Source organism: Saccopteryx bilineata, chromosome 4, assembly GCF_036850765.1.
Source record: "Saccopteryx bilineata isolate mSacBil1 chromosome 4, mSacBil1_pri_phased_curated, whole genome shotgun sequence".
In the NCBI taxonomy this organism is placed as follows: domain Eukaryota; kingdom Metazoa; phylum Chordata; class Mammalia; order Chiroptera; family Emballonuridae; genus Saccopteryx; species Saccopteryx bilineata.
In genome coordinates, this window is record NC_089493.1 from 150,714,584 (window position 1) to 150,739,887 (window position 25,304).

A 25,304-nucleotide genomic window follows, 5' to 3' on the forward strand; every position below is an offset into this window, starting at 1 on the left:
CCAGAGCTCCATGCTCTAACTTGCTCTGTGTTCACTGGTCTGTACTGTGGGATATGCTCACCCAAGGGTGCTCAAAATGACCTGCTGCAATGTGAAAGGAAATAATAAGACTTCTGTTTTCATTTTTCATCTTCTTTTTTTTCAATTAAGCTCTACCATATTTAGTATACAGGCTGACATGAATGCCTGGTGGCTAATGACTGCATTTATTTCTACAATAGTTACTAGAAACAGTAAATAGTAGATTAATGCTTAACCACACTTGAAACTAACTACAAAACTGAAAGCTGCTACAGTATCATGTCCTAACTTAATCTGTCTCAATTTTTCTAAATGTCTTTTTCTGTGCTCTGAAAGAAATTATCTCATGCTAGTATATCAAGAAATGAACAAGAGTAGCAGAGTTAAACTAGAAAATTTTATTTCAAGAAATCTCTGATTTGCCTGACACTCCCAACCCAAAAGTCCAAAAAGTCAGTTTACTTTTCACTCTTAACAATATTAAAATGCAGGGTAATGCAAGGTCAAACCTCAAAAAGATGCCATACTTAGAGGAGAACAGAAGCTCCATCTTCACACATGCTGCAGATGGCTTTTCCAGTCTACCTGAATCATTACCAGCTAGAAGCAGTGGTCATTGGGACTTGGACGTGAGCTGCAAAGTATAGAATTGTGACAATAATTCCAGTGCCATGCAGACTTTTCCTGGATTCCTGCTCCTTGTGACAGCTCCTAACGGACTGAACTGGGGTTGGGTTGCACTTGCAGGGATTTGGCATGGTGTTGGTGCCAACCTGGACTTGGTGAACATGTTAAGGACACTACTCTTTTATGGATTCTTGCTGCATAGGCAAAAGTTTGCTTAAAGGCTTTAATCACTGTAAAAAAAAATAGAAGACTGGATAAAGAAGATGTGGCACTATGGTATACTACTCAGCCATAAGAAATGATGACATTGGATCATTTACAATGAAATGGTGGATCTGGATAACATTATACGGAGTGAACTAAAGTAAATCAGAAAAAAACAAGAACTGCATGATTCCATACATTGGTGGGACATAAAAATGGGACTAAGAGACATGGACAAGAGTGTGGTGGTTACGGGAGGGGGGGTCCCCTCCCCTTCCCCTGAAGGAGGGAGAGAAGGGGGGGAGGGACACAAAGAAAACTAGATAGAAGGTGACGAAGGACAATATGACTTTGGGTGATGGGTATGCAACATAATTGAATGACAAGATAACCTGGACATGTTTTCTTTGAATATATGTACCCTGATTTATTGATGTCACCTCATTATAATAAAAATTAAAAAAAAAAAAGCCATACTTTTCTCCCAGACAGATAAAAATCTAAGAGTCTGAAAATAACACACATTGATGAAAATATGGAACAATGGCTGGGACACTAAAATGGCTGGTGGAAATGTAAATTGGTAACAGCAAATTTAAAACAATGTGCTCTGTAAGTGACTGTCCTTAGACTTTAGGGCCAGTAATTCCACCTCATCATCAGTATATGCCCTAGGAACTCAAGCTGTGTTCTCCAGGCAATGCACACACACAAAGGCACCAAAGAGCACTGCTCATAACAGTACCATACTGTTAATATGGTACTCTAATAACCCAGATTTTCAAAACTATAATGGATAAATACATCATGGTGTAGTCATGCAAAATACTCAAGAAAAATTAAAATAAAATTCAACCTTATAAATTTAATATTGGATTAAAGAAGAAAACACAAAAGGAATCCAGTAGAACTCCTTTTATTTAAAGTTAAAACAGGTAAATAAAACTGTACTGTTTAGGAATATAGATGATAAAGTCATGAAATACAACAAGGAAGTGATTACACAGAACCAGGGTGGCAGTAGCTCCAGGAGTTAAAGCTGCGGTGTAACTGCAGGGCTCACTATGAAGCTTTGTGGGGTTGGCCATGCCCCATTTCTTGATCTGAGTAATATTTGCTTCATATGTAAAGCAAACATAAATTAACATTTTTGGTATATGATGGTATTTTGGTTATGATAAATAAGAATCATCTTTTAGGAATAAATATTGACATATTTATTGATAAAATTAAACAATGTTTGAGATTTTGCTTCAAAATAATACAGGAAAGGTGAAAAGGAATGGAATAAGATGAACAAGATCAGATAAAATGACACTACTAGAACTAACAGGTGGGTGTATAGCATCTGAATTATTCTTTTTGCTGAGGTCACATTTTAAGTAACTAAAATGGCAGCAACCACATGGCTTGCTAAGAAATGGCTGGCTTCATCTTGAGGTATACAGTAATATACCAATCCAAATGTTAATCAATGTAAGAAAAGCATTAAAGCAAATATTTCCTCTCTAAAATTTATAAACTTATAATAAAAACATTCTAGTTTCTGAAAATAAATGGCTTTCTACTTCTTTCTCCCCATTCCTCAACTTGAACTCATTCAAAATGCAATGGACACCAACTTACTAACCCTTCCTGATGGGGCAGGGCACAAAATGAGGGACAGGAACACCAGCCCTCCTCCACTGCACCCTTATGCCGAGAGCCTTTCTGGTTTGTTTTCAAGCAAATATAGACAAATTCCAACTTTCTCCACAAAATATTAAGTATGCGGGGCACACTGTGCACCATGCCCCAAAGCAGCTATCTGTGAAGAAAGTCGGTGGCCTCCCCTGGGGCAGGGCAGGCAGGCCCAGAGTATAAATAGTCTCAGAAATGTCTAGGTGTGGCAACACAGTTAAAACATTTGAATCAGTCCTCTATAAAGCCTTTCTAAAAAAGTAGAGGTATTTTTAATTTCTTAACAGATAAAAATAATTTCTGATTTTACTAAGTAAATTCATCTGGCCTGACCAGGCGGTAGTGCAGTGAATGGAACATCGGCCTGGGATGCTGAGGACTCAGGTTTGAAACCGCGAGTTCACCGGCTTGAGCAAGGGGCCACTAGCTTGCCTGGAGGCCCCCAGTCATGGCACACATGAGAAGCAATCAATGAACAACTAAGGTGCCGCAACAGCAAATTAATGCTTCTCATCTCATCTCTCTCACATCCTGTCTGTCCCTCTATCTCGCTAATAAATAAATTCATCTGGTATGTGTTTTGAGATGACTATGGTTATATAATGTGATTTTGTGTGAAATTCAACAAATCAAGAACATGCATATTTATATTCCTAGAAAAGGGGGGAAAGATGACATAGTTCTACAATATTCACACACCTCATTAGGGTGTAGAGCAGGGGTCCCCAAACTTTTTACACAGGGGGCCAGTTCACTGTCCCTCAGACCATTGGAGGGCTCCCATATACAGTGCTCCTCTCACTGACCACCAATGAGAGAGTTGCCCCTTCTGGAAGTGCGGCGGGAGCTGGATAAATGGCCTTAGGGAGCCAAATTGCGGCCCGCAGGCCATAGTTTGGGGATGCCTGGTAGAGAATATGATTCCTGAAAACTGAAGTTCTAAATAAAATCTTTGCCATCTGAAGTCACCACAACATAGTACCTATGGAACTGCACCACACTTGAGCGAGCTATTTTATTTAAATTCCCTAAAATCACGGAATATCCTCAGCTAAAGTTCTCTCTAGCCGCAAGCCAGAGAATTGCTGCTTGGTCCTCTAGGCCTGCAGTAGTGGCTTTGATGCTTTTAAGAATGTCTTATGCCTTCTAGCATCCCTGTCTCCTGACCACACGCCAGGCTGACCAGGACTCACTGACTGAGTGCAGGAAGGGAGAGTGGCGAGTATGGTCAGCCACTGTGACCTCTGTCTGGGCACTCAGTAACCTGCAAACCATTGGGGAAAAGATATGTTTTCCAGGTGGGTTTTTGCTCAAAACCAACCAATACTCTCCCATTTCACAAAGAATAAAATCAAAAGTGTTCACCACGTGGAAAGCAATACACAATCTTGCTCTTAGCTACATCTTTGCATCTTTCCTTGTCACTGTTCCCTTGGCTTAGCCAGGCTCCTCTCACACACACAACTCAGTACATCCAGGGCCACTGAGCACTCAACTCCTGACTACAAGGCTCCTTCCACAGCTATCTGTGCCTCATTCCCTTAATTAGAGAGGCCATCACTGTACACCCTTAATCCCAGCATCTCCCCTCTGTTTTCTTTTCCTGCTTTCCTCTTCCACAGAGCAGCTATCATTACCTGACATCACACACGTTTAATTATTCACTATGTGTCCCTGTCACTGGAGTGAAACCGTGATGGCAGAAACAATGTCTTTTGCACACTGTTATTTCATCAGTACCCGGGGTCCACTATAGAAATATCAGTGTTACTGTATGCATTAATTATGGTGACTGTACATATACATCTAATTAAAGTAATACATTTCAGAGCCAAATAACATTACAAATTATCAGTACCATGTGGCAAAATACTAAATGGGGAAGGTATTTAATAGGAATAGAAAAGGGGTGGTGCAAACCAACATTCACTGTTCTTGGGGATACCTTAGAAGTTTATTACCCTTGATTGTGGTAGTTGGTAACGTGACTGTGTATATATGCCCTACTCACCAAATTTTATACATTAACCCTTTGAGCAGTTCTTTTCATGCTCACTGACCCCAGGAGTAGGCTTTTTTCAAAAAATTAAATTAGTTCCAGTTTTATTAACTTAAAATCATGTTTGATAACCAATTTATGGAATAAGAAGAACACACATTTGCTTTTTTTTTTTTTTTTTTTTTTGTATTTTTCTGAAGCTAGAAACCGGGAGAGACAATCAGAAGACTCCCCCCAGCATGCACCCAACCGGGATCCACCCGGCACGCCCACCAGGGGGCAACGCTCTGCCCACCAGGGGGCGATGCTCTGCCCCTCCGGGGCATCGCTCTGCCGCGACCAGAGCCACTCTAGCGCGACCAGAGCCACTCTAGCGCCTGGGGCAGAGGCCAAGGAGCCATCCCCAGCGCCCGGGCCATCTTTGCTCCAATGGAGCCTCGGCTGCGGGAGGGGAAGAGAGAGACAGAGAGGAAGGAGAGGGGGAGGGGTGGAGAAGCAAATGGGCGCTTCTCCTGTGTGCCCTGGCCGGGAGTCAAACCCGGGACTTCTGCACGCCAGGCTGACGCTCTACCACTGAGCCAACTGGCCAGGGCCTCACATTTGCTTTTTTTTAATGTTGCCTTACACATTTTTAAAATAAAAAATTTGGGGCGCGGCTAGATGGCGATGGAGTAGGCAGATGTACCAACTTCCACCTACCAGAACCAAAGTGGATTACAACTTAATTTTAAGAACCATCATCTGGAAAAACCAACTTTGGACTAAACTAAGAGGCCTCTTTAACCAAGGAACACTGAAGAAGCCACACTGAGACTGGTAGGAAAGCAGAGACATGAAGAGGGCTGCCCAGCTCCCCGGAGCAAAGGCAGCCCGGAGAAACTCACATGGCGGGAAGTGACTTTAGCGGAGAGAGGTGGGTCCTGGGCCCCAGGAACAAAGCCACAGCCTATAGTCCCAGAGCCTAGAAGACACATACGGACAGTATTTAGCTACAAAACAAGGCAGGATACTGTTTGCGAGAAAGAGAGAATTTCTCAGACCAAGGATTCTTCTTAAAGAGACTGCACAGAAAACCTCTCTCACAACCACTCACCCAGGGCCCCAGGGGATGGAGAGAGATTAAAGGACTGGTGTAGCAGGAACAGAGTATAATCTAGGAGCCACAGGGAGAAACACTTTGAGGGACAGCCACCCTAACCTCTGGGCTGAGTCACTCCCCAAATCTAAAGTGAGTACTTTTCCTAGAACCAATAATATCAGCAAAAGGAAGCAGGTCACCAGCCAAAAAGCAGCTCTCCTGCTGCACTCAGAGCAGAGTAGCTTAGCAGGAGGGAGCCTTCAGGGATACAGTATCGAATGCTAAATTCTGAGCTGCATCGCCCCCCCCCACAAACACACTGCTGAATGTTCGCCAGAGGGCGAGTGGCGGTGGGACGCGGAAGCGTGGTCCCGTCAGCAGGGGCAGAAGCCGGGGCCTGGCCGCGGCTGCAGCCCAGGCATGAGTGAAGTCCTGCCCATGGGGGCAAAAGCCAAGGCTGGCCACGGCTGAGGCCTGAGCGAGCGGAGTCCCGCACAGCGGGGGCGGAGGCTGAGGGCGGCCTCAGCGGCGAAAGGGGCGCAGGAAAGCAGTCTGACCCGCAGCTGCAGCCTGGGCACGAGCAAAGTCTTGCCCATGGAGCGAAAACCAAGGCCAGCGTGACTGAGGCTGGGTGCAAGCATAGTTGCCCGGAAGGGGCAGAGGCCAAGGGCGGCCACAGTAGCGGAAGGGGCGCATGAAAGTGGTCCAACCATGGCTGTGGGCTGGGTGAGCAAAAGTGGCCCCACCTGCAGACCCACCCGCAGGAGCAAGGCGAAAGCCGGGAACCGGCTGAGACCTACACCTGAGCGCAGGTGCGCAGGCCAGCCCACAGGGGTGGGGCAAAGACTGAGGCCGGCCAAGGCTTGTAGCCTAGGTACGCGAACACAGTCCCACCCACAGAGGCGAGGCGGAAACTGCAGTGACAGTGGTAGTGGGCTGGCGCCAGCAATGCCCATACCCGAATGCTCAAGGTGGCAGCAGAAGGGGTGGCGAGCCTACAGAAAGACCACACCTAGGGAACACAGAGGCCACACCAATCGAACTCCTGTAGCCACTCCCTTCTTATACACAGACAAAATGGAAAGGCAGAGAAATGCAACCCAAATGAATCAGGAGAAATCCCCAGAAAAGGGCTTAAATGAGTTGGAAATAACCAAATTACTGGATGCAGAGTTTAAAATGATTGTTAGTATGCTTAAAGCTCTTAGAGCAACAATGGATGGACATAACGAGCACCCAAATAAAGAGATAGCAAGTAAAACAGGACATTGAAATAATAAAAAAGGGTCAGTCAGAAACGACAAGTACAATATCAGAACTGAAACAACACTGGAAGAAATTAAAAGCTGGATGGATGAAGCTGAGGATCAAATCAGAGAGTTAGAGGACAAGATAAACAAAAGCACGGAAGCAGAGCAGCAAAAAGAAAAGAGACTCAAAAAGTCTGAGGAAACTCTAAGAGAGCTCTATGACAACATGAAGAGAAATAACACCTGCATCATAGGGGTTCCTAAAAGAGAAAAGAAAGAACAAGGAATAGAAAATCTGATTGAAGAAATCATAACTGAAAACTTCCCTAAACTGATGAAGGAAAAAGTCACACAAGTTCAAAAAGCACAGAGTTCCATTAAAGATGAACCCAAAAAGGCCAACACAACGCACATCATAACTAAAATACAAAAATTAAGAGATAAAGAAAGAATACTAAAAGCTGTAAGAGAAAAGCAGTCTATTACCTAGAGAGGAGCCCCTATAAGGACGACATCTGACTTCTCAACAGAAACAGAGGCAAGAAGGGAATGGCAAGAAATATTCAAAGTACTGCAAAACAAGAGCCTACAACCAAGACTTCTCTATCCAGCAAGGCTATCATTTAAAATTGAAGGAAAAATAAAAAGCTTCCCAGACAAAAAAAGTAAAGGAATTCATTACAACCAAACCAATGCTACAAGAAATGTTAAGAGGCCTGCTGTAAACAGAAAACAAGGGAGGAAAAATCTAGTAAAAAAGGAAGGTAGATTTAAAGAATAAAAAGGCAATAAACAACTACATATCAATAATAACCTTAAATGTAAATGGATTAAATGCTGCAATCAAAAGGCATAGGGTAGCTGCATGGATAAGAAAATAGGACCCATACATATGCTGTCTACAAGAGAACCACCTCAAAATAAAAGATACACACAGAATGAAAGTAAAAGGATGGAAAAAATATTTCATGCAAATGGAAATGAAAAAAAAGCTGGGGTAGCAATACTTAGAAAAAATAGACTTTAAAACAAAGACTATAGTAAGGAATAAAGAAGGTCACTACATAATGATAAAGTGAGCAATCCAACAGAAAGATATAACCATTGTAAATATCTATGCACCTAATATAGGAGCACCAAAATACATACAGCAGATTTTGATGGGCATAAAGGGCGAGATCAACAGCAATACTATAATAGTAGAGGATTTTAATATTCCACTAACATCAGTGGATAGATCCTCAAGAAAGAAAATTAACAAAGAAACAGCAGATTTAAAGGATACACTAGATCAACTGGATTTAATAGATATCTTCAAAACCTTTCATCCTAAAGCAGAATATACATTCTTTTCAAGTGCTCATGGTACATTCTCTAGGATAGACCACATGCTATGCTAGGATAGACCACACACAAAATGAGTCTCAACAAATTTAAGAAGATTGAAATCATATCAAGCATCTTCTTGGATCACAATGGCATAAAACTAGATATCAACTGCAATACAAAAAATAAAAAACAATCAAACACTTGGAAACTAAATAGCATGTTATTAAATAACAAATGAGTTAACAATGAAATCAAGAAAAAAATAAAAAATTTCCTTGAAACAAATGAAAATGAACATACAACAACTCAAAATTTATGGGACGCAGCAAAAGCAGTCCTGAGAGGGAAGTTCATAGCACTACAGGCAAACCTTAAGAAGCTAGAAAAAGCTCAAATAAACAATTTAACTCTGCATCTAAAAGAACTAGAAAAAGAACAGCAAATAAAACCCAGAGGAAATAGAAGGAAGGAAATAATAAAGATCAGAGCGGAAATAAATGACATTGAGGCTAAAGAAACAATACAGAGGATCAATGAAACCAAGAGCTGGTTCTATGAAAAGGTAAACAACATTGATGAACCTTTAACCAGACTCACCAAAGGAAAAAAAGAGAGAAGACTCAAATAAATAAAATTAGAAATGAGAGAGGAGACGTAACAGCTGACACAGCAGAAATACAAAGGACTGTAAGAAAATACTATGAAGAACTGTATGCCATAAAATTAGACAACCTAGGCAAATGGACAAATTCCTCAAAACATATATTTTAGAAATCAATATAAAAAATCAGAAAACCTAAACAGACCGATTTCATCAAATAAGACTGAAACAGTTATCAAAAAACTCCCAACAAACAAAAGTCCTGGGCAAGCCAGATGACTTCACCAGCGAATTTTACCAAATATTCAAAGAAGCACTAACTCCTATCCTTCTCAAGCTATTTCAAAAAATTCAAGAGGAGGAAAGACTTCCAAACTCCTTTTATGAGGCAAGCATAACACTGATTCCTAAACCAGGCAAAGATACTACACAAAGAAAAAACACTATAGACCAATATCCCTGATGTACTTAGATGCTAAAATTCTCAACAAAATATTAGCAAGCCGGATCCAGCAATACATGAAAAAAAATCATACATCATGATAAGGTGGGATTTATTCTAGGGAGACAAGGCTGGTACAATATCTGCAAATCAGGCCCTGGCCGGTTGGCTCAGCGGTAGAGCGTCGGCCTAGCGTGCGGAGGACCCGGGTTTGATTCCCGGCCAGGGCACACAGGAGAAGCGCCCATTTGCTTCTCCAGCCCTCCGCCGAGCTTTCCTCTCTGTCTCTCTCTTCCCCTCCCGCAGCCAAGGCTCCATTGGAGCAAAGATGGCCCGCGCGCGCACGCTGAGGATGGCTCTGTGGCCTCTGCCTCAGGCGCTAGAGTGGTTCTGGTCGCAACATGGCGACGCCCAGGATGGGCAGAGCATCGCCCCCTGGTGGGCGTGCCGGGTGGATCCTGGTCGGGTGCATGCGGGAGTCTGTCTGACTGTCTCTCCCTGTTTCCAGCTTCAGAAAAATGGAAAAAAAATGGAAAAAAAAAACAAAAAAAAAAAAACAATATATGCAAATCAATCAATGTGATTCAACACATAAATAAAAGAAAGGATAAAAATCATATGATGATATCAATAGATGCAGAAAAAGCATTTGATAAAATCCAACATCCATTTATGATCAAAACTCTCAACAAGGTGGGGATACAGGGATCATACTTCAACATGATAAAGGCCATGTATGACAAACTCATGGCCAACATCATACTCAATGGGAAAATTTTTTTTTAAAAATCCCCTAAGATCAGGAACAAGGCAGGGGTGCCCCTTTCACCACTCTAATTGGAAAAGAAGTAAAATTATCATTATTTGCTGATGATATGCTATTGTACATAGAAAACCCTAAAGTCTCAGTCAAAAAACTACTGGACCTGATAAATGAATTCAGCAAGGTGGCAGGATATATAATCAATATTTAAAAATCAGTGGCATTTTTATACACCAACAATGAACTTTCTGAAAGGGAAATTAAGAAAACAATCCCCTTCACTATTGCAACAACAAAAATAAAATACCTAGGAGTAAATTCAACCAAAGAGGTTAAAGATTTGTACTTGGAAAATTCTAAAACATTGATAAAGGAAATCAAAGAAGGTACAAACTAATGGAAGCATATACCATGTTTAAGGATAGGAAGAATAAACATCATTAAAATGTCTATATTATCCAAAGCAATCTATAAATTCAATGCAGTTCCTACTAAAATACCAATGACATACTTCAAGATATAGAACAAATATCCAAATATCCAAAAATTTACATGGAACCAAAAAAAAAACCTGTATAGCCTCAGCAATCCTGAAAAAGAATAATAAAGTGGAGGGTATCTCACTTCCTGATATCAAGCTATACTACAAGGCTATGGTACTCAAAACAGCCTGGTACTGGCATAAGAACAGGCGTATAGATCAATGGAACAGAACAGAGAACCCAGAAATAAACCCATACCTTTATGGACAATTGATGTTTGACAAAGGAGATAAGAGCATACAATGGAGTAAAAACAGTCTCTTTAACAAATGGTGTTGGGAAAATTGGACAGGTACATGCAAAAAAGTGAAATGAGACCACCAGCTTACACCATTCGCAAAGATAAACTCAAAATGGATAAAAGACTTAAATGTAAGTTGTGAAACCATAAACATCTTGGAAGAAAACATAGGCAGTAAACTCTCTGATATCTCTCATAGCAATATTTTTGCTGATTTATCTCCACGAGCAAGTGAAATAAAGAACAGGATGAACAAATGGAATTATATGAAACTAAAAAGCTTTTGTACAACAAAAGACACCATTAACAAAATAAAAAGATAACCCACACAATGGGAGAATATATTCGCTAATATGTCTGATAAGGGGTTAATAATCAAAATTTATAAAGAACTTGTAAAACTCAACACCAGGAAGATAAACAATCCAATCAAGAAATGGGCAAAAGAAATGAATAGACACTTCTCCAAAGAGGACATACAGATGGCCAATAGGCATATGAAAAAATGTTCAACATCACTAATCATTAGAGAAATGCAAATTAAAACCACAATGAGATACCACATCACACCAGTCAGAATGGCGCTTCTTAACAAAATAACATAAGTGCTGGCGAGGATGTGGAGAAAAGGGAACCCTCCTGCACTGCTGGTTGGAATGCAGGCTGGTACAGCCACTGTGGAAAACAGTATGGAGATTCCTCAAAAAATTAAAAATCGAACTGCCCTTCGACCCAGCTATCCCACTTTTAGGGATATATCCTATGAATACCAAATCACGGATTCAAAAGGAGAAATGCACCCCCATGTTTATGGCAGCATTATTTACAACAGCCAAAATCTGGAAACAGCCCAAGTGTCCGTCAGTGGACAAGTGGATTAAAAAGCAGTGGTACATATACACAATGAAATACTACGCGGCCGTGAGGAAGAAGGAAATCTTACCTTTTGCAACAACATGGATGGACCTGGAAACTATTAGTTAAGTGAAAGCCGCCAGAGGAAAAAAAAAATACCATATGACCTCACTCATTTGAGGAATCCAAGGAACAATGTGAACTGAGCAACGGAACAGAGGCAGAGGCGGGATCAAAGAGACCAGAGGGAAAGTAGAAGAGAAGATGGGATCAGAGAAGGTAAAGAGATTAATGAAATTATATATACATAACAGCATTATAGAAAACAGGACAGTAAATCCTGGAGGGAAGGTGGGAAGGCACTAGGGGGGAGGGGGTATGGGAGGCCGAGGGGGAATAAGGTGGTGGGGGAGATATATTCGGTGGGACACTTGAATCTATGTAAACACAAATTAAAATAATAAAAATTAAATTTTTTTGTACAGTTGTACTCTGGATGGTCAGGACGCACAAGGACATACACGAATGTTCATACTACTTAAAGGGTTAAGTATGTGCAATTTTTTGTATACCAACTACTCAATAGAGCTGGGGGGAAAAAGAAGCCCACCAGTATATATGCATAAGTCTCTGAAATTTTTAAAAATTAAGTTGCAAAGCACTACTTAATTTTAAATTTACAACCTTAGCTATATCTAGCAACAGCAACTATAGCATTTATACTACCATCAATTTAAAAGGTTTGAATTACCATGGCTCAAAAAAACGAGAACTGGCCCTGGTCTGTTGGTTCCCAGAAGTCAGCACTGGCCTGGCATGCAAGCGTTCCAAGTTAGATCCCAGTTGGGGCACACATGAGAGACAACCATCTGCTTCTCCCTTCTCCTCCTTTCCCTTTCATTTTTCTTTCCTTTTTCCCCTACAACAGCCAGTGGCTCAGTTGATTCGAGGGTCAGCCCCAGACAGGGGTTGCCAGGTGGACCATTTGGGGCACATGCAGAAGTCTTTCTATCTACCCGCCTCTCACCTTATAAAAAAGGAAGAAAAAATGGGAACTGTATTATATTCTGATTGTACTGTGCTAAAATGAAGGAGTAGGAAGAAAAAGTATGATTCTGATGCTACTGCACAGAAAAATGCAGTCTATGTTCTTCCCCATATCAGACTGTTCCTTTCTCACACACAGAATGTACAAGAGCAGGGGTAGGAAGGGTTGTGTGGGAGAGGTGGCATGTGGCACTTACTTCAGTAAACACTTCAGACAGCTTTAGAGATGACCAAGCAACTTTCAGATAAGGCACTTTTGATACGCCCTAACAGAACGGCAAGGGTATGTTTTTGTAGACTGTAAACTACATATAACTATTAGTGCAGCCAGCACATGCTAGCAAACAAGCTATTCTTCCACTGCAGTAACCATACGGCCCTAATGTTAAGTGTTGTGTCACATTTCTCAACAGGTCTGAAAGACTTAAGAAATCAGATGCCCATGGAATTCCTGTGGACAAGTTCACTCAAATATGTATTATTAAACAGTCACACAATACTGACATGTTATATGTGTGCAAAAAACTCAAGTTGCATATCCTCTGTGCAGGAGAAAATGTATTTCCAACATCTCATAATTCCATGGCTGTATGCTCCTGATATTTAAATTTCTAATCTAGGTCTATTTTAGCAATATATATATCACACTCTGGAATAGGACTCAATTTGTTATATACATTATGAATAGCAGAAATAAAGACTCAATCTTAAAAAAAAACCCATGGCAATATGATTTCTGGTTTGTAGTCTGGCATGTAAGAGCCTGGAAAGTGTCACTCCCATCCACACAACAAGAAAAATTTGAACAAAGCGAAAACCAACAACTCTTCTTAGATCCATTCGAGAACTGAGATCACAGAAAGAACCATGGCCCCCCAAACTGGAGACAGCCAGATACAGAAAATCCCAAGTTAACCAGAGAAGAAATCTCCAGAGTATCCAGGACCAGAGAAGGAAAACCTCACCTGTAACTGATGAGTTGCTGGAGGATTAGTGTAGACAAGTCTGAGAGTTAAAAACTCTGGGGGCCCAGTCTTGGAGGACTGACACACTTCTGCGAGTTTGACTCCAGGAACTCTTACCACTATTTTCAAAGGGCAGATCAGAGAAAAATCTCCTTGTGTTTTTCAGCAAAGAGTGCAGAATAGCAGCCATTTTTACATAAGCCAGAGCATTCTGTTCCTTTTTTTTTTTTTTTTTTTTCCATTTTTCTGAAGCTGGAAACAGGGAGAGACAGTCAGACAGACTCCCGCATGCGCCCGACCGGGATCCACCCGGCACGCCCACCAGGGGCGACGCTCTGCCCACCAGGGGGCGATGCTCTGCCCATCCTGGGCGTCGCCATGTTGCGACCAGAGCCACTCTAGCGCCTGGGGCAGAGGCCACAGAGCCATCCCCAGCGCCCGGGCCATCTTTGCTCCAATGGAGCCTTGGCTGCGGGAGGGGACGAGAGAGACAGAGAGGAAAGCGCGGCGGAGGGGTGGAGAAGCAAATGGGCGCTTCTCCTGTGTGCCCTGGCCGGGAATCGAACCCGGGTCCTCCGCATGCTAGGCCGACGCTCTACCGCTGAGCCAACCGGCCAGGGCGAGCATTCTGTTCTTAATAAAGCCTATCATCAACAGAAACTATTTTACCAGAGCCTAATCAACTGGGATTTTACCAGAAACCAATCAGCTTTGGGAAGAGAATTATCCAACCCTAGCACCCACTAGCCTTCCAAATAGGGAAAGAGAAAAACCCAACTCCAGCCCCCTCTAGCCTTTTTACTTGAACTACTAGTAAAAACCAAAACAGAACTAAGACGTACTTGTGTACATCACAGCCCAGGGGCAGAGGCCCACTGAGACTGAACCCTAACCATAGCAGTGTATAAAGCTGCCGCTGCCCCCCACCTTACCACCACATCCATACAGGGCTGCTATATAACAGGGGAATATTTAAGAAGTTGCTGGGGAAACCCAAGGACAAAAACAAGGACACTGAAGGAAATTTTATATTCTGACATCTATAGCTACAGCAAACAGCATGGCCTAACCCCTATCCTGATAAACAAAACTTCATAACAAAGGCCAGTCTACCTCAGTTCCTTTGCCCAGTATTATTATGTCTGACTTTCAACAAAAAATTACAAGGTATACTAAAAGTAATACGGTAACAGAACTCAAGTATTCCATCATCTTTAAACAAGGTTGAAAATGGGCCCTGGCCAGTTGGCTCAGCAGTAGAGCATCAGCCCGGCATCTGGAAGTCTCGGGTTTAATTCCTGGCCAGGGCAACAGGAGAAGAGCCCATCTGTTTCTCCACCCTTCCCCCCTCTTTCCTCTCTGTCTCTCTTTTCCCCTCCTGCAGCCAAGGCTCCATTGAAGCAAAGTTGGCCCAGGCGCTGAGGATGGCTCCGTGGCCTCTGCCTCAGGTGCTAGAAAGGCTCCCGCAGTTACGGAGCAATGCCCCAGATGGGCAGAGCACCACCCCCTGGTGGACATGCCAGGTGGATCCTAGTCAGGCGCATGCGGGAGTCTGACAGGCTCCCCACTTCTAACTTAGGAAAAATACAAAAATAAATAAATAAAAAGAAAAAAATGTTGAAAATGTAATCCTTGGTAATATCATAGGTGTAGCAAGTTATACGCAATAACAATGTATAGGTAAGCACACAATCACTAAAATATACATTCATTTTATGCTTCAGTAAATTATAACCTATCCCTTTAAAGTCAGGAGCAGCAAGGATGCTCAACCCTCACTGACATTATTCAACATTATACGGGTGGTCTTAGTGCTGTAAGATACCAAACAAAATAAAAGGTTTATATATCAGGAAAATAATGTCCCTATATGAACATATTTAGAAAATATAAAGTGTTCAGTAAGGTGTATAGATAAAAAATTAGTGTATAAAATTATTAGTGTCTTTATATTAAATCCAATTAGGAAATATAATAAGACAAAATTTCATGCAGAATAGTAATATAAATCCATAAAATATCTACAGCACATCTAAAAGTTATGAAAAAGTTAATAAAAATTTTAAGCTTCACTAAAAGAATGTGAAAAGGTCTATATAGATCAGGGGTCCCCAAACTTTTTACACAGGGGGCCAGTTCACTGTCCCTCAGACCGTTGGAGAGCCGGACTATTAAAAAAACTATGAACAAATCCCTATGCACACTGCACATATCTTATTTTAAAGTAAAAAAAACAAAACGGGAACAAATACAATATTTAAAATAAAGAACAAGTAAATTTAAATCAACAAACTGACCAGTATTTCAATGGGAACTATGCTCCTCTCACTGACCACCAATGAAAGAGGTGCCCCTTCCAGAAGTGCGGCGGGGGTTGGATAAATGGCCTCAGGGGGCCGCATGCGGCCCGTGGGCCGCAGTTTGGGGACCCCTGATATAGATGAAGCCATGACATGTTTCTCAATGAGATATTTTAAAGATGTCAATTCTCATCCAATTAAACTTTAAATTTAATGCAATCCTAAAGGAAATACCTATAAAAATATGCATTATGAAATCTCTCATGTGAAGAACAACATGAAAAGATTAAGGGCCTGTATAACAGACCAGCTTAAAAAATAAGACATTATCAATACAGCTGAAAAACATCTATGAAAGAGATTTTGTCTATGAAACAGCAAAATACACTAAGTAAAAGCAGCAATTCAAACAGTATGGCTATGGTACAAGTGGAAACACATGGACCAAAAAAAATAAAATTCATGTCAGAAATGGACTCAAATATATGAGAGGGCAGTACATAACAAAGATGACATTTCAAATCACTAATAAAAATATTGGCTAGTCAATGAACTGTCTTTAAATAGCTGATTAGCATAAAAGAATAGTTAACCCTCCTACTTCATACCACACAAATCAACCAATCTTCCATACTTCAATCAAGGAGCTAAATGTATAAACAAAATTATAAAAGCAGTGAGCGACAAGATGGTAGAAAAGTGGTACCAGGATCTGCATCCCACCCCAAGCACTACAGGGGCAGAATCAGCAACTAGTTTAGAACTCTGGAGTCTGTTCAAGGCCAACTTCCAGGGAAGGCTCAGAAGGGAAACTAGCTCATTTCAGTCGGTGTCAGTTCTTAGCACAGTAGCAGTCACCCATCAGCTGACACTTGCTGTGTTCCTCGCACACCTTGCACACAGTTTATGGTATCCAGAGTGGGCACAAGGACCTGGTCCTCCAAAAATATCTGCTTCTGATCACAGAAGAGCAGACAGAGGCAGGCAGGCACTGTCTGTACACATCTCAACACTGTTGCAAGCCACTCTTCATTTGGCTGCAGTGACTTCCAGGGGATTTTAAAAGCCAGCATCTATTCTTCTCCATCCCCTACCTTTCATTTTTCATTTTCCCCCTCCTTTTGGTAACTAGACATAACAGATGAGGACATTCAAAAACAACTGCATATGTAAGGAAAACTGGAAAGTGACCGTACATACCCAGGAAAAGTTGGGAAAAGACCTGAGAAGACCTTAAGATTATATCTCATGCTGCCTTTTACAGTGTTACAAACAAACTAAACAAACAATATCACTTATTCAGCCAGCCAGCACATAATAGATTCTCCAAGGTATTAGATTTGATCCTTTAGATATAAAGTAAATATGGTAAGGGCCAATGAAGAATTAAAAATGTTGTGGGAAGAGACAGGAGAACAATTATTCACTATGCAGGAAGTTCCATGCTATAACAGAGACGTGAACTAAAGGGCTGCTGGGAACACAGATGAGTACTAGGTAAGTCAGGAGAGAGCTGGGGAAGACCGTAGAGGTGACTTTTGATCTAAACCCACAGAAAATAGGAGGTTAGAGGGCCAGAGGCTGAGGCGGCAGAAGTAACAATATGTGCAGAGTTCAGGAAGCACAGAGAAGTGGGGTGTGGACCAAGAAGACAGCCAAGACCACTTACTATCTAAATGTGACTTTGGGAAAAAATCTAAATCTATTTTAACTGAAAAAAATGATCACGGTATCTTCCTCCTAGGGTTGCTGTGAAAAAAATGAGAGGGTAAACTGCAAGAATGTGAGTGCCCTCTGGCCTGGCTGTCACCTTCCCACCCTTTCCAAAGCCGACTGGGCTGTTTCACCTCAGGTGTGGTCTCCCTGCTCCTTCTCAGAAGCCACCTACGTGGTAAAAGACCACAACCTTCTCAGTCATGCACAGTGGTCTAGTACAGTTCTTGACAGATAGTATTTACTGGAAAAAAAAAAAAATCCCCCCCCTTTTTTAAACCAGATGTCCAGAGTTCCACTGAACTACTCTGTGACACTCCGTAGAGCCGCCCTGCGGTGGGTTGGGTGCCCAGACAGGGGCTCAGCATGGCACCAGGGGCATGCCCAGAGCACACCCAGGCCATCCGCACTGACCCCATACTTACGGGCTGTGGCTGCTCTGCAATGCAGCAGTTGAAACATAACCAGAATTCACTCATGCTTACAGTCCAAAGTGTGAAAGAGCACCAAGGAAGTTTCCAAATCTCCACTCGGGAAGCTTCACAAAGCACACTCCTCGGTACAATGGATGTCCGATGATGTAAAAATAATTCTACTACTTCTCCGTTTTTGTTCCTGGAAGTATCTTATACTGGCAATGTAATAAAGAAAAAGACAGAATATTTCCTTTCTTTGCTTGTTACAGAGATTCGTTTCTGAACCACCAGGAAGGTATATGTACGTTATCTTGACTCAGGTAGTCTAGAAAAAAAAAGTAAAAGAAAGGAAGTTACTTTATGTATCCCTAGAAGCTTTTACTTCTTAAATCTGTGATAAAATTAAGAATAAATTTCCCCCCAAAAGTAAACACTTGAACAAAACTTGAAATTTAAATTTTTTCATGTCTTTTTGCAGAATCAGGTGTTATGAGTGGCAGTGAAATATGGGAACCTCTGCTTCTCAAAGCATTCTCTTTGATGACTATTAAGAGTATAAATTATATTGCCCTGGCCGGTTGGCTCAGCGGTAGAGCGTCGGCCTGGTGTGCGGGAGACCCAGGTTCGATTCCCGGCCAGAGCACATAGGAGAAGTGCCCATTTGCTTCTCCACCCCCACCTCTCCTTCTTCTCTGTCTCTCTCTTCCCCTCCCGCAGCCAAGGCTCCATTGGAGCAAAGATGGCCCCGGTGCTGGGGATGGCTCCTTGGCCTCTGCCCCAGGCGCTAGAGTGGCTCTGGTCGCGGCAGAGCGAAGCCCCGGAGGGGCAGAGCATCGCCCCTGGTGGGCATGCCGGGTGGATCCCGGTCGGGCGCATGCGGGAGTCTGTCTGACTGTCTCTCCCCGTTTCCAGCTTCAGAAAAAAAAAAAAAAAAAGAGTATAAATTATTTTAAATCACTAATTCGAACACCATGAATACCATACAATAGTCTCTAATACCAAAAAGAAAGAACAATCATTTTTATATCAGTTTCTTCAACTGAGTCCTTTGTTCTCAAAAACAACCTATATAGTACTGGCATAACAATACACTCAATAATTCCAGACAAAATTATCATATTCTCCATTAAAATTAAAATTGTGCATGAAAGATGAAGGGGTATTAGGTCAGGCTTCACTCTGAATCGAAACATTAGGTCCCTGCCCCCCCCCCCCCCCCGCCCCACCAGAATGAGCATCAGTGAAAACACTTTACATCCTGAGGTGGACAACCAAGCTGCATCAATCAGAATCCATGTGAGGCACTCTCCTATCTGGAGGCGAACAGGATACACCTATCTTTTCTTCTTGACTGACAAGTTCTAGACTTGAACACTGACCTTAGCCATGTTCCAAATTCCATGCAGAAGAAGGTTCTGAGATTATAATGCTGATAAGCAGCAACAAGAGAGAGGGAGGAAGTCTAGTTCCAGTCATCCCTAAGACCAGTTTGACCCGTACATCTGATGATTGGTTTTGTGAAGCAGCAGTTGTCCTTCTTCAGCCTGACGCAGGCTTATATCATCTGCAGGCTACTACAACCCTCAAGTGAAAATGTCCAGGACACAGCTGGATATATGCTATGAAGCCAAGAATTCCTGAAATCATCAGCAGATTATAACTGAACCAATGAATGCCAAATTCTAGGGAAAACAGTATCATGAGAAGCAAAAAGACAAAAAGAAGCAGCAGCATTTAAAAGATGGGTAGAAAAAAAGAGAAGTCTGCAAAGGAGGATGGGGTGTTATCAGAAAGAGAAGGAACAGTAGTAGCTAGTGCAGAGTCACTGGAGTCTGTATAAGGAGGACGTTGGTAACAGCATTAAGTGCCACTGAGACAGCGGAGACTGAGAACTATCCATCCAAATGACACTTGGTGGCCTGGCTACAGCAGTTTTAGTGAAGTAGCCTGAATAGAAATCAGATTACCATAAGTTGAGAACCGAGTGACAGGAGAGAAACAGAGTTCACATGTGCAGAAAGTATCTGCAAGAATTCCAGATGTTAAATTTTTAAAGATATGGCAGGGCCCTGGATGGCTCTCAGTGAAGAGTATCAGCCCAGCATGCGGACATCCCGAGTTTGATCCCTGATCAGGGCTCACATGAGAAGTGACTATGGCCTGACCTGTGGTGTCACAGTGGATAAATCACCAACCTGGAGTGCTGAGGTCACCAGTTTGAAACCCTAGGCTTGCCTGGCCAAGGCACATATGGGAGTTGATGCTTCCTGCTCTCCCCCCTTTTTTCTCTCTCCTCTCTAAAATTAACAAATAAAATCAAAGAGAGAGAGAGAATGAGAGAGAGAGAGAGAGAGAGAGAGAGAGAGAAAGAAAGAGAAAGAAGCAACTGTCTGCTTCCCTCTCCTCTCCTGCTTCCCCTCTCGCAACCAGAGGCTCGACTGGTTTGAGTCTCTGCCCAAGGCTGTGAGGATAGCTCAGTTTATTTGAGCACTGGCCCCAGACAGGGGTTGTTGGGTGGCTCCCGGTAGGGGTGCATTTGGGAGAATGTCTAGCTCCTCGCTCTCACTTAAAAAGGTAAAATAATAACAGTAATAATAATAAAATAAGGTAGTAAATACAGGAAATAAAGAAGCCATCCTTGAAAAGACCAAAGATGTATTAATTTAATTATTCAAAGTTAATATTTTTGCTCATATATTTGTCAACTTTTGAAAGAGATCTCATTCATTTATAGCTACACCAACTATAATCAATAACATGTATAATATTATAGGATCAGAGAACCCTGAGCACTAAGTGAAATGCAATTCCTCATTTTTGCTTTCCCCAAAGCCATGACTAAACTTGGTCAGACAGGAATGACAGTTGTTTGTATAGAGGAAGATCTTCAGTGAAGATAAGCACATATATGCTCAATATCACAAACGTAGGTAGTAATAAAACATGAATCTGGGATTCTGATTCCACAAAGTCCAACAGACCAGTTCTCTAACTAAATGACAATGACATATGTTCAAGGAGTAAAATCAGAAGGAAGAAAACTTACATTCTTGCCAGTTAAAATTCAGAACCTGGGATACTTATTTTCAAGCAGGAATGAACATTCTTCATCTCACCCAAACTCCAAAACAAGGAATTGGCTTTATCCACTTTATTGGGTAAATACTGTGAAAGTTTGTAAGCTTAAAAGTGCAGTATGTTTTATGTATTCCTTCCTTGCAAGAATATAAGAGCAAAGGGCTCAACTGACAATGTCATGAACATTATTTCACTGTTGCTATTTAACAAGTTTAATTCCACCCTGAATCAAAGACCTTGGTCATTAAGAATTCACTGTGAAATGAAATCTCCTTTAACCAATTCTATAAGAATTTTGTCTGAAACTGAAATTACTTTATATTCATTACTGCCGTAACACATACAGATATAGAGTTATTCTCATGTTTTAAAGTCTATTTATTTGAAGTCTGATGTTTTAAAGTATATTGTTTAATTTATTCCATCATATTTTCTCATCTACATGTAGATATAGGCAATTTCCTTTTAATTTATAATTTTTCTTTGCCAGAAACCACCTTCAAATATTAATTTTTATATTGAAAGATACATATTTTTCAAAATATATATATTCCTTGTTTGATGCTTAAAATTAATAAATGGATCCCTAATTTATAATCCATAATACTTTACCATATCACATTTCTCCAAATTCAAATTTCCATCCCAATTAAAGCCATTCTTTATTTTGAGAATTAAAATATATATATTTTCCCAACCCATGTACTATATGAAAATGACATTCATAGTATTTCCCCTTTCTTTTTAAGGTATTAATTTTAGAGAGAGAAAGAAAGGGGAAGGAGGGGGGGAGGGGAGAAGCAGGGTAGAAAGAGGGGAGAAAGAGAAAGAGAAAAACACAGCCTGACCAGGTGGTGGCGCAGTGGATAGAGCGTCGGACTGGGATGCAGAAGGACCCAGGTTCGAGACCCCGAGGTCGCCAGCTTGAGCACAGGCTCATCTGGCTTGAGCAAAGAGCTCACCAGCTTGGACCCAAGGTCACTGGCTCCAGCAAGGGGTTGCTCGGTCTGCTGAAGGCTCACGGTCAAGGCACATGTGAGAAAGCAATCAATGAACAACTAAGAAGTCGCAACGCACAACGAAAAACTAATGATTGATGCTTCTCATCTCTCTCTCCGTTCCTGTCTGTCTGTCCCTGTCTATCTCTGCCTCTGTAAAAAAAATAAATAAATAATAATAAAAACACAATTTGTTGTTTCACTTATTTCTGCATTCATTGGTTGCATCTTGTATGTGCCCTGACCAGGGAGGGAACCCACAACCTTGGTATATCGAGACAATGCTCCAACCGAGCTACCCGGCCAGGGCCTTATTTCCTTTCATAATGTTCAGTGTAAAAATAACTGTTTGAAGTACAATAATTTGTGCTTCTATTTTCATAGATGAGGCAGAAAGGATATACAGCTTTACTTAAGTATTTCCACCTAGAAAATAGATCTGCCACAGCATATATTCAAACCAAGGGGATGCTTGCAATAAAAACCATGGGTTTTTATTAAGTAAATATACAAATCTTAAAATGTTTTAGACGTGCCTTAGAATGTCATACCAATACATTTTCCATCTTCTTGCTTTTCTTTTTTTTCTTAAATGAGAGGTAGGGAGGCAGAGACAGACTCCTGCACACAACCTGACTGGAATCCACCCATCAAGCCTCCTACCCAGTGATTCTCTGCCCATCTGGGGTCACTGCTGTTGCTTGGCAACCAAGCTATTTTTGGTGCCTGAGGCGAGGCCATGGAGCCATCCTCAGTGTCTCAGCCAACATGCTAAAACCATTTGAGTCATGGCTGCTGGAGGAGAAGAGACAAAGAGAGAGGAGGAGGAGGAGTGGAGAAGTAGATGGTTACTTCTCTTGTGTGTCCTGACCGGAAATCAAACTCCAGACTTCCACGTGCTGGGCAACACTCTACCGCTGAGCCAACCAGCCAGGGCCACTCTTGCTTTTCTAAACAAACTTCCTTTTCAGAATTTTTCTTTCAAAACTGTATATACTTAAAACATTTATATATAAATGCCTTTAGAGAAGTATTGAATTTGTCACAAAAAATTTCAACACTGCCACTAATAATATACTGTTACTTTCACTTCAGCTGAAAGCTACTTAAAATATGTCTATTCTGAAAACTTTATACTGTTTTAAATCTTAAGATAACAAAAGGAGTGTTACTTTGCAACATTAACATGTGAACTTGGCTTTACACACAGCTCAGCACATTCCGCACATAATAACAGCAGTGCAGACTGATCTACTGCACCAGAGAGTATTTCACCAACTCACAGATTTTAGAAAAGCTTTTTTGTGTGTGGTGTGTGTGACAGAGAGAGAGAGAGAGAGAGACAGATAGAAAGGGAGAGAGATGAGACGCATCAATTCTTTGTTACGAATCCTTAGTCTCCTTAGTTGTTCATTGATTGCTTTCGCTTATGTGCCTTGGGGTGAGGCAGCTAGAGCAAGTGACCCCTTGCTCAAGCCAGTGACCCTGGGCTCAAGCCAGCAACCATGGGGTCATGTCTATGATCCCACACTCAAGCCAGCGACCCCACGCTCAAGCTGGTGAGCCCACACTCAAGCCTGATGAGCCTTGGGGCTTCAAACCTGGGTCCTCCACATTCCATTCTGATGCTCTATCCACTGTGCCACTGCCTGGTTAAAGCTAGAAAAGCTTGAAGTGAGTTATTAATCCACTTAGTGACTGGCAGAGCTTCCTTGAACTAAAAGCTCACCCTCTTGATTTTTAAATACCATGAGTAAAAAAGTGTAGTAGTATCTTGTGTCAAAAATACTAGTCATCATCAGCTACTTCCTCACTTTCTGCACCTAAATCAAATGCTGCAGATATCAGCTGTTTACCTGTGCAGATAGTTGTGTTGCTGACCATAAAAGAATTCGGGTGAGATATTAAGCATGCTCAGTTTGTTTAAAGCAGAATCAAAGCTTAGAATTTATACTATGAAATAAAAGATGTGGCAATTATTAGACTTCATTAATTTTTAGAAACTTAGCTTGGGCATATGACAAGCTCTATCACCAGTTATAAAATGCAATGCTACACTGCCAATGTCACAGGTCTTGAAATGAGAACCAACTTAGATGACATACTACATGAAGGCACTGTATATATTATAAAGAGTTATAGTGATATGCTTTTATTATGATATGCCTTTTTAAAAAAATTAAAATAGCAAAGAAAAGAATGAAGTAGCAAGAATAAATAATTTGTAGTAGCTGCAAAGTTTTAAGAAACCTAGAAAAAATATTATGAAAAAAATAAATTGTGGTATATTACAAAAATATACAAATGAATACTACAAGAATGGAACTGAACTGTAGCTTCATGAAACATTTTGGGTAACTTTCACTGATAAGTTACTGAGGGTAAGAAGCAAAGCACAAAATAATATACATGAAATGGTTTCACTTGTATGAATCTCAAAAACAAGTTAAACTAAACAATTTTGTTTAGAAGTGCACACATAGGTAAACCAAGAAAATTATTATAATAAAAGTAAAAAGAGTGGCTACCTCTGGCGTTGCAGACAGGGACTAAGCAGAGGAAGGGATATGTCAGGGCTCCTGGAATGCTGACAATATTCCACCTCTGGACCTGGTGGTAGTTACACAGCTACTTACTTTGCAATTATTTATTAAATAGTATACTTATGGTTTATGCCAGCAATTTTCAACCCTTTTCGTCTCATGGCATACAAACTAATTACTAAAATCCTGCAGTATACCAAAAAATATATATTTTGCCAATCTGAAAAAAATATAGGTACAATTTTAATTCATTCACACTGGATGGTTATTGTTGTATAGGCTGTTATCAACTAAATACAATAGTTAGGTATTGCATGTTTTTAGAATTCTTGTAGGACACCAGTTGAAAATCACCATTCTATGCAATTTTCTATATATTTGTTAATATCAATTTAAATGAAACAATACAAGTAAAAGAAGCAAATACTAACAGTTTCCAGTCAATAATAGTAAAGTAATGAAGATCAGAGCTAGAAGTGTAAAATACAGAACCAAGTAAAAACAAACATTCTTGCTAGAGACTGTGCAAGACTTCGTAAAATTACTGCAGTTGGGGATGAGGGAAGAGGTTTCTGCCAGAAATACAAAAATTACTCATCAACAACCAAGTTT

The 25,304-nt window shown here is 41.1% G+C and overlaps 1 protein-coding gene across 2 annotated transcripts in view; it reads right to left on the bottom strand.

Moving 5' to 3' along the window:
- Window positions 1–25,304, bottom strand: part of CDC42SE2 (CDC42 small effector 2) — a 131,583-nt gene that overhangs the window by 45,515 nt on the left and 60,764 nt on the right. For both annotated transcript variants that reach the window (XM_066272231.1, XM_066272232.1), the window contains exon 3: window positions 18,083–18,398. In XM_066272231.1, coding sequence (XP_066128328.1) covers window positions 18,083–18,136 — 54 coding nt within the window. In that variant the 5' untranslated portion in view covers window positions 18,137–18,398. The remainder of the gene's footprint in view (window positions 1–18,082; window positions 18,399–25,304) is intronic.